The 16,000-nt window shown below is 44.9% G+C and overlaps 1 protein-coding gene across 6 annotated transcripts in view; it reads left to right on the plus strand.

The window, feature by feature from the left end:
- The window catches only part of lats2 (large tumor suppressor kinase 2), a 94,229-nt gene that overhangs the window by 38,923 nt on the left and 39,306 nt on the right, over positions 1 to 16,000 (plus strand). For 5 of the 6 annotated variants that reach the window (XR_010975203.1, XM_068033646.1, XM_068033648.1 and 2 more), the window contains one exon: positions 9,023 to 9,155. Coding sequence is in view for 5 of the 6 variants with exons in the window: in XM_068033646.1 (XP_067889747.1) it covers positions 9,023 to 9,155 (133 nt within the window). In the remaining variant the exon portion in view is untranslated. Of the gene's footprint in view, positions 1 to 5,264; positions 5,343 to 9,022; positions 9,156 to 16,000 lie in introns of those variants that run through there. The other variant, XM_068033650.1, reaches the window with a different exon arrangement.

The following is a 16,000-nucleotide window of genomic DNA, read 5'->3' on the forward strand; positions in this document are numbered from 1 at the left end:
CATGTTTTAATGAGCTCACCTCTCATTCTTTTGAACTCCAGAGAATACAGGCCCAGTTTACTTAGTCTTTCATCATAGGACAAACCCCTCATCCCAGGGACCATTCTAGTGAACCTTTGTTGCATTGCCTCCAAGTAAACCCTTTCTTACATGTGGAGACCAAAACTGCACGCAATATTCCAGATGTGGTATCTTCAAAACCTTGTACAATTGTAGCAATACTTCCTTATTCCTGTAATCCAATCCCCTTGCAATAAAGGCCAACATGCCGTGTGCCTTCCTAATTGCTTGTTGTACCTGCATGTTAACTTACTACATTCCTTGTACAAGCATACGCAAGTCTCTTTGAACATTGACACAAGTTGCACACCTTTTAAAAAATGTTTTGCTTTTCTATTCTTATGATCAAAGTGTATAACTTCATACTTCCCTACATTATACTCCATCGGCCATCTTGTTGTTCACTCACTTAACCTGTCTATATCTCTTTGCAGCCTCTCTGTGTCCTCCCACAGCTAACCTTTCTACCTATCTTTGTATCATCAGCAAACTTAGATACATTACTCTCTATTAGTATTATTTATTATTGGGGATCATGAATGCCACATATTGGTTTTATATTATTTTCTCATTGCAACCCTTTGTCCTGTAGCTTACCCAAGAAATCACTAACTATAATTACACAACAGAACGATGACTAAGTGTTAATCCTGTACTTAAAGGTGGAAATGAAGTGACATCTTCATTTATCGCGGTAACTGATGTGACTAGCAGTTTCCGAATAGTTATCATTGCAAGATATTCATTCTCGAATGGAAATTGACTTACTTCAGGAATACTATACCAAGCTTGCAGTGTGAACCTGTAGCATTCTGTTGCTTTACGACTAATCACCAAACACGTAAGACTCGATTTTCTGACTGCTTTTAGCTGAAAGGATTCAACAAACACTGAGCTGGGGCCAGTTCTGCTTGCTGAAGTAATAATTCTGGCCCCAACCCAGGGTTTGTTGTAATCTTCACCTATTCTTTCTCCTCATCCCATTCCCCATTTGATCAATGATGTCCCAACATATATAGAAATACTTTAACAAAAGACCCTGTCTGTGGTCTCTTGTCCCAGGATTTGCAAGACCGAAATACTGTCGCTGAAATAGCAGTGGAAGCTGGCAATATAGGCAGTTGTTTCACAGTCAAGAGAAGCAAGGGATACTACATTTTATAAAAAATGGTGGCCAGATATGTGGATCCTACCTTATGGGCCCACAAACCTGTGTCACCATATCAGCATGAGTGTCGGGATGCGCCCAACTATAACCTCAGGCTCTGACACTAGCAGGAATTGTAGGGTTAGTGAGCAGTACCCCTATTAGGATGCTCTGGTTGGTGTCTGCACCACTAGGGGTACATCCCGGGTACCAGCATGCCCAAGAAAGCAGACATTATGACAGGTGATGCCAGGCCTGGGGTGGGGGGGGGGGGGAGCAAATTTCAGAGCTCCCTGCTCTCCAGAAAAATGACTTGTGCCACATTGTCTGAAGGGGGTCAAAATATTTATAAAAATTTTCGGCATTATTTGGAGGTTCAATCTACAATTCAGTTTGGACTCCCAGGTTGGCCCCACACCTGCTGCTTGGCAGGCCAGTACACTTAATCCAGCCCATTAGTCTTTCATCAGGTCAGGGATGAGGAAACTACTGGCCTGGGGTGTCATGATTGTATGTGTGGGCTTCAGTATTAGAGAATATATGGTACTTTGGAAGGGAAACTGCAAGTAACTTTCTGCTTTGGGGAAAACACCTGACCTGGGGTTGTTGTAAGGTCAGATAAGTTTATGCTGCTGTAGTGAGAAAGTGAACTGAACTCTACAGAAGTCTTCAATAAAACACTTGTTAAATCTGTGTTAAAGTTAAAGCTGTGATTTCAAGTGTGATTCATTTCAGCCTGAGATGTGACATTGGCAACGAGGTTATAAAGACAAATGATACAAAGGTAAATTCGGAGATATTTAGGTTTGTGTCATGGCATTTGCTGGAGCTGATATGTCTGCAGTCCGGAAAATTGAGCCGTTTGATCCGATGGGCGATGCCACTTCTGTCAGTGTGAAATGGAAAGCGCGGCTAAGGATCTTGAAGTGTATGCTGATGGTTGTGGTTTGATTTTGGATGGAGCAATAGAGGGGCAGAAAGCACAGCGATGCGCCTTATTGCTGTTCAGTACAGGTACGTTGGTGAGGGAGACTTTCAAGACGTTGCCTGACACGGGAGAAAAGGTGGATTATGAACATGCAGTGAAAGCTTTGAAGGACCATTATGTGGTGATGCCAAATGCCACATTTCAAATGCATGTTTTCCATCAAATGAGACAGAAAGAGGGGGAAACAGTAGCCCAATATGTGACTCGTTTGAGGCAGGCGTCGAATGGATGCAATTATGTTGTGATGGATTTGAATAGCCAGATAATGAATCAGGTGGTCCAACATTGCAAGTCGGATAAGTTGAGGCGTAGGCTGCTGGAAAAAGGGGATGACACGTTGGATGACACTTTGAACTTAGCGGCTGCATTGGAAGCAGTGGATGGACAAGTTCACAGCATGAAACGTGGTCCCATTTCCGTCATCGGCACAACATAATCTGAGGTTAATCGAGTGACACAATGGAATCCAGGTATGCGTAAATGTAAACAGCGAAAGTCTGAGAATGTTTCAGATGTGGCAACTTGGGGCACTATGGAAGAGATGATTGGTGCTCTGCCAAGGGAAAGATATGCAGAAAATGTGAGGGCAGTGACCATTTTGCCAAGAAGTGCAGAAGCAAAGCTGAACAAAGTGGCAAGCCTGGCAAACCATGTAAAGGAAAGAGAGATGGAAGTAGTACAACTGTGAGATGAGTTGAAGAAGATGCAGAGAGTAAGGAATGATTAGCAATTGTGGATACATGTTTTCTGTCAATGGAAACAACCATGAGAAAGTTCCAGTGATTGTTGGGGGTGTTGAAGTGAGTAGATTCAGGCAGTGACAGTAATCAGCAGAGCACTGTGGGAGGAACTGAAGGCAAAGAGAATCAAGTGCGCTTTGCGAAAACGTGTCAACAAGCTTTATCCTTACACATCTAAAACCCCACTTCAAACTATTGGATGCTTCACAACGAGTGTAAGAACTGGAAACTGGAGTGTAGAGGCAGAATTTGTAGTGATTGAGGAGGATGGTGAGCCTCTTCTGAGTAGAGAAACTGGCCAAGCCCTGGGGGTGCTACACATTGAATTGAAAGTGAAAAGCTTCGGGAGGAGTTTGGACCAGTGTTTCAAGGAATTGGGAAGTTGCACAACCGCCAGGTGAGATTAACAATTGACGAGAACGGGAAGCCTGTAGCTCAGCCTGTACATAGAACACCTTTTGGTCTGAGAGGGAAAGTTGAGGTAAAGATCAAGGAACTGGTTGACCAAGACATCGTAGAGCTAGTAGAAGGACAAACGTACTTCACTTGAGAAGGTAGCTGAATCATTCATGCAGTTTGTGGCAGTTCATGGTACACCGAGAGCAATAACAACTACAGAGATTGAAAGAGAGTCAGACAAAGATCCAGAATTGAATGCCATCCAAGCTGGAAATTGGGAGAATTGCCCATTCAGAGCATACATTATAATACGAGATGAACTGTGCACAGTTGGGAAGTGTATTCTCAGAGGTAACAGACTTATAATGCCACAAAAGCCTACGCCTAGATTAGTGATGCTAGCTCATGAGGGTCACTTGGGAGTGGTTGAGACTAATAATCTCCTGGAGCATAGATTGCTAGACTGCTGCGAGTACCTGCATGCACTTTTTGAGCACTGGTATCCGCAGTCATGACAGTAGCAGTCTGAGCCTGCATAACAACAAACATGGATCCCATGACCTCAGCTTGAGTTTAAATTGCAACATTGAGAGGTTGGGTGGCTGCTGCCTTTGCTACAATGGAAGCTGAGACATCTGCCACCAGACGCTGTATCATGGCTGGGTCCATAAGGCTGTCATGGAGTTCACCACCACTTCCATTCTGGAGAGGATGGACTCTGAGCTCTGTACAAAGCCATGTGCCAAGTTGGAGACAAGCAGAGTGGGACAGGAAGGGACAGAGAGTTTGATGGTAATAGTGTGCTCTTTATCTGAAAGCACAAAGAATTTGTAAAAGATAGATGAACTAGCAGCATAAATATAGATAACTGGTTTAGATCTAATTGCCATTACAGAGACATGGCTACAAAGTGACCAAGGTTGGGAAATAAATATTGCAGGGTATGCAACATATCATTTTGGTGGTGCCCTCTCACGCCGTTGTTGTATCAGGAACTCTGGTCACCACATTAGGATTAGGAAATGTCGTTGGCCTCTCTGGAACCTATGTTTCTTCCTATGGATAGCAAATTGTCTGCCTGCCAACAGCATCACTGGCTTGGACATCTGGATTGCTAGATGTCAGCTTCAGCTCAGCTCCTACATCTGGTTCATCTGCTGTTTTGTCTTGGCCACCCTGATACATTTTAACACATGAAGAATTTCTGTCATACAGTATTCCTTCTGGCAACTGCACAGTCACACTGTTTCCCTTCTTGGCAATAACCATGTACGGCTTGGGATAATATGGTGTATTCACCTTATTCAGACTCTCCCGTCTCAGCAATACTTCATCACCTGGCATCACATCAGACTATTACAGACTGCCTAGGTCTCCTTCTGTGGTCTACATAAAACTTTGCAGCACCTTTTTTGTCAGCATCATGATCTCGAAACTCCTGAACAACTCTAATGTCCCTCAGCTCTGCTGGGCTCTTTGCTGTCATCATGTGTGTAGTTGCTCTATACATGGTGACATATGACAACAACACCTACTTCAGCCTGAGCAATCCTTATCCATTTCTCTAAGGATTGGTTTTGTCTTTCCAGTTTCCTATTTACCTGTGGCCATTTAGGTGTTACTCTGTGATGGTGAATACCTGTGACTTGCATGTAATCTGCAAAGGTCTGTAAAATGAATTGTGGCCCATTGTCTGAATACAAAGTGACTGGTAGACCATGTTTTGCAAATATTTCAGTCAATGCAAACACCATTTTCTCTGCCATTGTAGACTTCATTACCACATACTCATAATAATGGCTGTAATAGTCAATCACCACTAGTATGGACTCTCCTGATGGAAATGGACCTAAGAAGTCAACCGCTATATCCTCCCATGGTCCAGCCGGTAACAGTGTACTGCGTACTGGTTCTGGTGGATTGGATCTACTGACAAGTTGACATCCATGACATGTTTGGACAAACTGTTCCACATCTTTCTCCATCCCTGGCCATCATACTTTGGATCGTAAGTTTTGCTTGGTACAAATCGTGCACCACAATCTCCGTGCCTGCTAATTGAAATTTTGCCTCTGTGACTTTGAGAGACAGTTTTCTGATGCAAATTCCAAAATTTTCATTGTTACTACATTACCTGTGTCACAAGTCTGCTGATGTGCAGCTTTTTGGAGAAAATTCTAACAAGAACATGAGTTATATTGTGGAGCATTTAAACCAGGGGTATCCAACCTTTTCATATGGGGGTCACATTACAATTTTTGTCCTACATAGGGGGCCGGTGAGAACATATTGGAAAGATAAAGGCATTAAAAATTTATCTTACCATCAAAACAATAACAAATGTGCAGTTTTGTGAAGACTCTTTAAATGAGAAGATTAATTTATTGACTTTCTTTCTCGTCACTGTGTTGAACACTGATTTAGTGACATACCTGGCAGTATGTTTGCTTGCATAAGTACTCAATCTCTGCCCACAAACTTGATGTAGCGATGTGGTGTATTCTGGATAGATGTCCATCTGTCAGGAGTGATCTTGAGCTCTTTCTCCCCCTCTCCTCACCCCCTCCTCCTCCTTCTCCCTCTCACCCATTTCCCTCTCCCTCTCCCCCTCTCTCACTCCGCCTCACCCTTCCTCCTCTCTTCCCAATCCCTCTGTGTGTCTCTCACTCCCTGCTCCCATTCCCCATTCCCTGCCTCCCACTGCCCACTCCTCATTCTCCACTGCCCTCTCCCCCCTGCCTGCTCCCCAATGCCCACTCCTTGCTCCTTGCTCTCCAGTCCCCACTCACAGTAAATGTATATTATAGAGGCAGGCTGTGAACACCGCCTCTCCGCTGGGTGCAGCCATATTGTGTGGGAGCAGGGCCCTAACAAACCTGTAGCTGCCCGCCGAGGTGCCTGACATTCCGGCAGTTTGCAGCCATGGGCCAAATGGAAACCTTTGGAGTGCCGGACTCTGGCCCGCAGAGTGTATGTTGGACAGTCAGGGTTTAAACTAACTTGGCAGGGGTGTGGGAACCAGAAGATAATACAAGAGAGGAACACCAAGGTGCAGAGAATTGGAAGAGACAGATAGCACTAGAGTAGGAAATAGCAAAATATTAGGTGGAGTCAGAGTGAGAGTGTTAGTACTCGAGAAGGGAGTAGTTCTGTATTAGATTGGAATGGACTGAGAAGGACTATGAGGAATGCAAAGACAGGATTACAATGCATGTGTGTAAATGCACAAAGTGTGGTGAGCAGGGATGGTGAGCTACAAGCACAAATTGCAGTATGGAAATATGATGTAGTGGCAATCACAGAGACATGGCTTAAAAATGGTGAGGACTGGATGCTCAATATGCAAAGATATAAAGTGTTCAGAAAAGATAGAGAAGGAAAAAAGGGAGATGGGGTGGCAGTTCTGATTAGGAAAGACATTGCAGTGTTGGAAAGGGAGGATGTCCTTGAAAGGGCAAGGACAGAATCCATTTGGTTAGAGTTGAGGAGCAAAAAAGGGCATGATAAATCTACTCTGGGTATTCTATAGGCCTCCAAATAGTGAGAGAGAGATAGAGAAGTAAATGTGCAAGAACTATAGAGTAGTGATATTGGGATACTTTAATTACCCAAATATCGATTGGGATAATATTAGAGTAAACGATAAGGAGGGAAAGGAATTTCTGAAATGTGTGCAGGAGAACTTCCTTGATCAGTATGTTCTCAGCCCAACTACCAAACAGGCATTGCTGGATCTGCTGCTGGGAAATGAGGTGGGCCTAGCGAACCAAGTGTTTGTGGGGGGGCACTTGGGTAAGAGTGATCATCATATAACGTTTAGACTAGTAATGCAGTAAAGCAAGAATCACAATAAGGTAGATGGTCTAGATTTGAAGAGGACTAATTTCAAAGCAATGAGAAGGGATCTAGCCAGGGTAGAATGGAGCCAAAGACTGGCAGGAAGAAAACAAGAAATGCTGGAATCACTCAGCAGGCCTGGCAGCATCTGTGGAAAGAGAAGCAGAGTTAACGTTTCGGGTCAGTGACCCTTCTTCGGAACTTCCGAAGAAGGGTCACTGACCCGAAACGTTAACTCTGCTTCTCTTTCCACAGATGCTGCCAGACCTGCTGAGTGATTCCAGCATTTCTTGTTTTTGTTTCAGATTTCCAGCATCCGCAGTATTTTGCTTTTATTTTACTGGCAGGAAGAGCTGTATGAGAACAATGGGTTATGTTTAAGGAAGAGATGCTTCAGGTACAGGCTAGGAACATTCCAACAAAGGTGAAAGGTAGGGGAACCAAGACCCTCCTTGGTTGATGAGGGAGATAGAGATAATGATGAAACAAAAAAAAAGAGGGTGTGTGAAGCATGTCAGGTGAACTCATCAAGTGAGAACCAATAAACCGATATATAATATATTGAGAGAGGAGGTGAAGAGAAAAATAAGCCTGGCAATGAGAGAATATGAAAATAGAATGGCAGTCAACATAAAAGGGAACCCAAAGATTTTCTACCAGCATGTAAATAGTAAGCGAGTAGTAAGGGGAGGAGTAGGGCCCATTAGGGACTTAGAGGGTAATATATGCTTAGAGGCAAGGCTAATAGCCTTTATGAGTACTTTGTATCAGTGTTCACTAAGGTGATGGAGGCTGACAAAATATCAGTAGAAGCGGAGAGAGTAGAGGCAATGGATAGGATAAAAATTGAGAGGGGGAGGTGCTAAAAAGGCTGGCTATGCTTAGGGTAGTTAAGTCACCTGGTCTGGATGACTTGCATCCTAGGTTGCTAAAGGAAGTGGGGATGGAGATAGCTGAAGGGCTTGCCATAATCTTCCAATCTTTCCTGGATATGAGAGAGGTGCCAGAGGATTGGAGAGTGGCAAATATGACACCCTTATTGAAGAAAGGGTGTAAGGACAGTCCTAGCAACCACAGGCCAGCTAGTTTAACATCAGTGGTGGATAAGGTTTTAGAAACAATAATCAGGGAAAATATCAATGGACACTCAGAGAGGTTTGAGTTAATTAAGGATTTGTTAAAGGTAGATCATGCTTGACTAATCTAATTGAATTGTTTGATGAAGTAACAGAGAAGGTTGGTGAAGGGAATGCAGTGGATGTTGTTTATATGGATTTTAAGAAAACATTTAATAAGGTACCACATAAAAGGCTGACAGCATAGTTCTGTGCAGAGCCGGTATGGACTCGATGGGCTTCCTTCTGTGCCAAAAATGACTCTATGACACGATTGATGATGCAATTTTAAAAAATTGAAATATGATTGCTTTCCTTCCTTTCTCAAAGGCAATGACTAAGGTGCAGTGTAATTCCACAGTCAGGGTCTATGCTTCAGAATCACATCATGTGAACATAAAACTTAATAGGGCAGCTCACCACCATCTTCTCAAGGGTAATTAGGGATGGGCAATAAATGCTGGCCTAGCCAGTGATGCCCACATCCCATGAACGAATAAAAAAAAAACAATTGCCACATTTTTAGTCAGAAGAGGAGAAAAAAATGCATCCTTTCACTATCCTATCTTACCAAAGAGTTTACCAAACCAGCAACTAACACAGCCTGCAGCAACTGTAAGTGTTACTTACCTATCCACTTTGTTATGTAACTGCTTCCTAAACACAGCCAATGTTGGTCATCTCAATCTGAAAGTTATTATTTTAGTTCTACATTTTAAATTGTTTTTGCTTTTAGGAAATGGCAATCCGAGCGCTCAAGCAGACTGGTAGCAGAAGCATAGAAGCGGCTTTAGACTACATAAGCAAGATGGGCTATCTGGATCCTAGGACTGAACAGATCGTAAGAGTTATTAAGCAAACATCACCAGGTAAACCCACAACATCAATTCAAACAAATAAACTTAACGCTGCCTTGTAAAAAGTTGCATTCCATTTTTTACATTGAGAATTGTGGAGATTACATAAGGCATGATTTTCTGTTCCCTGTCCACCACTTTTGGCTGAATGTGGGGCAAGTATGGGTGGGAGATCCAGGGAGCCATTCTGCTGGTGGCCCATTAATTGGCACCACATTTGGGATTTTCCACCAGAAGTAATTGCTCTACCAAAGAGCTGGCACAGAATGGGCCATTGTAGCATCATTGGATGTAAGGAACATCAGCATACTTCTGCTACGGCAGGCAGAAGGGATTAAAACGTTCCGCCACTGGAGTGAAATCACAAAATTATCTGTGATATGTATTAATAGCCTTTTGACATTTATGTGACTGATTTATCACATGCAGGTAGCAAAATGTAGCTATGCTTTCTGTAGCTTACAATACATACAGGTAGAAATAGCCTTTGGGAGGTGGCTGTTACTTGTATAATTACATAGATTCTCAGCAATCTGTTACTTTTTGTAACATACTGAGAGTACTTGAGGTATCACATAAATTGTGACAGGAAAACCCCAGGTGTGATGCTAAGTTTATGCTGAGTTAGCTAACTGCAACTGGGGTGGCCATAGCAATGTTAGAGTAGGCCTCATTGGCCTTGGGTGCAGAGAGGAAAATTAACATAGGTTGACAATCCTAATAGCTATCCAGCAACCCTGCTGGAATCATAGAATCATAGAAATTTACGGCACAGAAGAAGGTCACGCAGCGCACCATGCCTGGGCCTGCCGAAAACAAGCTATCCAGCTTGATGCCACTTCCCAGCTCTTGGTCTGTAGTCTTGTAGGTTACAGCACTTCAGGTGTATGTCCAAGTACTTTTTAAATGGGATGCAGGTTTCTGCCTCTACCACCCTTTCAGGCAGTGAGTTCCAGACCCCATCACCCTCCTCAACTCCCCTGTAATTCATATTGATCTAATAGTCATTTGGGAGTACAGAACTTGAACATTGCTGAAAATAGAAACATGTTGTTGAAGCTTTTCGCCTTGCACTCATCAGGACAATCTGAAAGAATACCAATATAAGGAAAAGCAACAACTTTATACTGTATGAGAAGAGAGTGCTGATTGGTTGACAAGTGAACTCTGATTGGTAGAGGCATTGCCATGGAGAATGCACCAGTTTATGGTGACTAGTCCCCAGACTCACTCATGCCTAGGGGCTACTTCACTATGAGATTATTAATTAATCCTATCTCGTTGCACAATACCAGGTCTAGTATAGCCTGCTGTCTGGTTGGCTCCAGAATATTCTGTTAGAAGAAAATATCCCGAAAACATTCTATGAACTCTTCATCTAGGCTACCTTTGCCCATTTGATTTTTCCAGTCTATATGTAGATTAAAATCCCCCATGATTATCAATGTACCTTTCTGACAAGCATCCTTTATTTCTCTCTTTATACCCCGTCCTACCTTGTGGTTACTGATAGGGGGCCTGTACACTAGAGCGTGGCTACCCGACCCGAATCTGACGGGACCCAACGATGTGTCAGGTTCAGGTTGGGTCGGGTCTCTCTTCCGGGTCCGGCGTTCGGGCTTAGGTCAGGCTGGGTCAGGCCAGCTCAGACACAATGACAGCCAGGACGTCAAGGCAGGAAACACTGTGCACTAGTCTGCAGTGAGCGATTCCATCCAAGGTAGAGCACAACCTCTTTAATCAATTTTATTCCAGTGGTCGGGTCGGGTCGGGCGCAGGAAAAAAATGAAAGGACTCGGGCCGGGTCGGATCTGGTTCTGTCAGGCTTGGCTCGGGTTTCATTTAATCTTTTTGCCTTTATCATTGCTCGTCTCGGCGCAAACCGCTTCTCCATCCTGGTTTCCTGAACTTAGGTCATGCCTCTCTATTATGCTAATACCATCATTAATTAACAGAGCCAGCCCTCCACATTTTCCTAGCTTCCTGACCTTCCTAAATGTCATGTACCCTTCAATATTCAGGCCCCAATCTATGCCATCCTTTAGCCATATCTCTGTAATGGCTGTCAGATCATACTTATGGCAGAGAGTAAGAGGGGGAAGAGGGAGGACAGAGAGAGAGAGATGGGAGCAGAGAGTGAGAGAGGGGGCAGAGAAAAAGAGAGGGGGCAGAGAAAAAGAGAGGGGGCAGAGAGAGGGCAGAAAGAGGGGGGAACAGAGAGGGAGACAGAGGGGCCTGACATTCGGGGCAGAGCAAACCCTCCCTTCATCAATGCCCACCTGGATCTAATGCTGGAGGCAGTGAAGGAGAGGCAGGATGTCCTCTTCCAGAGGGTGGCAGGAGGAGGCCACCTTGTCATGCAGTAGGGGCACCTCTCTGTTCAGTATTATCACCCTTTGCCCCCCCCACCCTTCCTCCTCCTCTCTTACCTCCTGTTCCTCCCCTAATGAACTGTCTCCTTCCTGGGCCTCAGGGTCCACACCTCTCTCTGGAGGGCTATGTTATGGAGACCACAGTAGACCACCACAAAGACCGAGACCCTTGCAGGAGGGTATTAGAAGGTGCCACTCGACCAGTCTAAGCACTGGAGTTGCATCTTCAGAAACCTGATGGCCTACTCAATGGTTGGCCTGCTGAGCAGGTGGCATTGGTTGTCTCACCTCTGTGCTTCTGTGAGACTCCTGTAGAGGCGTCAGTAGCCATCTCCTCGAGGGATTTCCCTGGTCCCCTTGGATCCAACCTTGCACTTTGGGGGATGGAGTTAAGTACTGAGGCAGCCTGGATCGGCGGATGAAGGAGTCATGGTAACTGCCAGGAAAGTAAGCACACACATAGAGGAAGCTCCTGTTGTGGTCACGGACCAGTTGGATACGGAGGCAGTGGATGCCCTTCCTGTTGATGGATCTCACTGACCGGTTGCTGGGTGGCTTGATGGCCACATGGGTGCAATCGATGAGGCCCTGCACCTGGTGGAATCCAGCGGTGGAGGCTGAACCTAATGCTCTCTGTCCCTGCGCAGGCCCATCTGTGTCAAAGTGAGTGTAGTCCCTGCCCTTCTGAATTTAGCATCCATGACCTGCCTGAGGGCCTGATGAGCTGCCAACTGCTAAATGCCATCTAGGTCCACAGCTGATCCCTGAAATGACCCAGTTGCATAGAAGTTTAGGTGAACGGAAATCTTGACGGCTGCAGGTAGGGGACTGCCACTGGGGGCCGCGAGCCCTCAGCTCATCATGGATCAGAGCACACAGGATCGAGACCATCTGCTTTGATAGGCGCAGGCTCCAATGGCACTGGCGCTCTGTCATTTGCAAGGATCTGACTCTTCGGCTCTGCACCTGATGTCTTGGGTAGTGCCTTCCTCACCTTGTAGCACCCCCGCGCTATGCTCCTCTGACCTTCTGTTGTCAAGGAGGTTGCATCTGCCGCAGATCATCCTGGCTGCTCTGTCCAATGTCAGAGTAGCCTGTTCCCATCTAAACTTCCTCAGCTGGGCTTTGTTCGTTCACCAGGCCTTCCCCTGTGAACCCCACAGCCCAAGCGATGCCAGCGCCCTCATGTCCCTCTTCTTAGAAAAGAAGTCTTACAGCTGCAGCAGTGGCCACTCTGTGGCACTTTTGAAGCAGCTGAGCTTTTTTCTGGGCCTCTGCAGTCTTTTAATCAGCCCTTCCCATTGCACTCATGCCCGTCCCCCAGTGTTCACATCTGGAACACCCTGTTGTGTTCCCCCCATGGTTTCCTCCGTTCCCAAACTTAAAAAATTAAAACCTCCAGCTAACAAGCCTGTTAACGAGGTTTTCAATGAGCTCAACAGGCAATTAATTGGAGGTGTGCGCCCGACCTTTAAAAATGGCGATGTGTTCCAGAGACAGCGGACCCCAGTGCTGATCTCTGTGAACGCGATATTCAAATTGTGCTCCCCTCCGCCCCCGCACTCAGTGGGCTTTAAAAGTCCGGAATGTTGAGCTGCCATTTCTGCCCTTCTTTAAGCCATGTGTCAGTAATAGCTTTGATATTATACTGCCAAGTGTCTAACTATGCCCTCAGTTCATCTGCCTTATTCACTAGACTCCTTGCATTGATGTATATATCATTAAGTACTGCCAAATTCCTTTGTTGTCTACTTTCTAGCCTTTGTTTCTTCTGCTTTCCACACGCTTACTAATTTTCTGTCTTCCATTTCCAGCTTTGCACCTTTCCCTGCTGAATATACACTCAGGTTCCCATCCCCCTGCCATGGTAGTTTAAACCCTTCCCAACAGTACCAGCAAACCTCCCCGCAATGATACTGGTTCTGACCCTGTTCAGGTGTAACCCATCTGGCTTGTACAGGTCCCATCTCCCCCAAAACCAGTACCAGTGCCCCAGAAATCTAAAGCCTTCTCTCCCGCACCATCTCTGCAGCCACACATTCATCTACAATCCTATTTCTGTACTCACCAGCATGTGGACCTGGAAGTAATCCAGAGATTACTACCTTTGAGGTCCTGATTATTGATTTCTTTCTGAGCTCCCTACAATCTGCTTGCAGAATCTCATCTTTCTTTTTACCTATGTCATTGGTATCAATATGGACCACGACCTCTGGCTGTTCACTCTCTCCCCTCAGAATGTTCTGCAGCAACTCAGTGGTTTCCTTGACCCTGGAACTAGGGAGGCAGCATTCCATCCTAGAATCATGTCTGCGGCTGCAGAAACACCTGTCTGTTCCCCTAACTATTGAATCCCCTATCACCATTGTTTTTCTGACTTTCCTCCTACCCTCCCTGCACAGCTGAGTCACACATGATGCCGTGGACTTGGCTCTAGTTGTATTCCTCAAAGGAAGCATCACCTACACCAGTAGTCAAGGCTGAATACTGGTTAGCGAATGAGGTTCACTCAGGACATTTTTGCACTACCTTCCTGTTTCTCTTTGTCTAACTGGTAGTTACTCATTCCCTCTCTGCCTGCACACTCTTAAGGTATAGGATGACCACCTCCTGAAACGTTTTATCCACGTAGCTCTCAACCTCGCAATGCACTGCAATGACAGCAGCTGCTGCTCAAGCTCAGAAACTTGGAGCTCAGGCTCCTCCAGCTGAAGACATTTCCTGCACCTACATTTCCTGTAGCCGTCCAGGACATAAGAAGCGTCCTGGAGTCCCCGCATAGCACAGGATGTTTCGATGGGACTGAGATGCCCTGCCATGCCTCTATTTATTACACTACTGTCTAAACTGACCAGAACTAAACCTAAGATTTATCCTTGATGTGGACAAAAAAACTCACTACCTACTCACCAATCAGCTCCTTCCCTTGTAATGATGTCATTAAGTGCTTTTTACCTCACTCCTGATGTTCACGCTCCCTTACCTCCGGGCTCTCCCATTCTTGAACTAATTGATCAGCTGCTAAAATACTAAAACACACAAAAAATGGTATATAGAAACTTAACCTATATACTTGTCTTAAACCCCTCCAGTTCTGCTCCTCCTCCATCTGTGTTGATTTTCATGTCACTCTGATGCCACTTTTTCAGTTTCTCCTGTGTTTGATTTGGTCTGCTTCCACTCCTTTATCTCTTGCCTCCGACCTCTCGGCGACCTTTGAAAGAAGTGCCTAGGTGGACGTTAGGTGACAACAAGATCAGACTTGACTGAAATGCTTCGCACAACTAAATAGTCTGACAAATCTTTTGTGAGACACAAAGGTGATAATGGCCACTTGGACGATGAGCCAGAAGGAAGTTGGCTCCGTGGAACTGTAACCCAGCAAGGAGTCAAAATCTTAAAGGAGAGGAGGGGAGACAAGACAATTGGCAAGAGGGGACTGAACAAGTAAATAAATAATCTTGAGAGTTAAATTCTGACAGTTATGGGGTTTTGGATGAATATTCATAAAGTATGTTTTATCTGTATAAAACAGGAGAAACTGTGGGATTTTTTGCTTCAAGGTTTTGTTTGTGTCTATCCATTTTGGAATTTGTGGGCAGATTTTCTACTGGGATAAAGAACTTGCCAAAAATTTAGGCACAAGTTTGTCAGTCTTCCAAGCTGCTCACCATTTTCCATTAATCAATTTTAATTTATTTATTGTTATTTAGAGATACAGCACTGAAACAGGTCCTTCGGCCTACCAAGTATGTGCCGACCAACAACCACCCATTTATACTAACCCTACAGTAATCCCATATTCCGTACCACCTACCTACACTAGGGGCAATTTACAACAGCCAATTTACCTATCACCTGCAAGTCTTTGGTTGTGGGAGGAAACCGGAGCACCCGACGAAAACCCACACGGTCACAGGGAAAACTTGCAAACTCCGCACAGGCAGTTCCCAGAATCGAACCCGGGTCCCTGGAGCTGTGAGGCTGCAGTGCTAACCACTGCGCCACTGTGCCACCCTTAATGGAATGAAAAGCGTGAGCACCTTGTCCTGAATTTGTGATAAAAACTTCCACCCTGCCAGGCTCCTGGACCTGGATGCTGAAGAGCTGTAAAATGTTGCTGCATGGCACCATGGTGTATGGCACTCTGACAAAATTGATACTAAGCCAGGATTTGCTACTAAAATGCAAAAGTTTCTCACATGATTGGGAAAATGTTTTACGGGAAAAAAATGAAATTAATTTTACTGGTTTATACATTTTCTATTTAATTTTGCATCCCTAAATACCACCAACACTATTACAGCAGTAACATCAGCCCCTATTCTCCAACCAGTGAAGAGCATTAGAGGTCCAAGACCTGAGCCTCAGACAGCTGTGGTACCTTCACATCCAGCATGGTTACAGAATCAAGGTACAACAACAATGACATAATAGACTACAATCCATTGGCAGTAGGTGGAGCTGCAGCCTATATCCATGAGC

The sequence above is a fragment of the Heterodontus francisci genome, chromosome 6 (genome assembly GCF_036365525.1).
Source record: "Heterodontus francisci isolate sHetFra1 chromosome 6, sHetFra1.hap1, whole genome shotgun sequence".
Taxonomy (NCBI): domain Eukaryota; kingdom Metazoa; phylum Chordata; class Chondrichthyes; order Heterodontiformes; family Heterodontidae; genus Heterodontus; species Heterodontus francisci.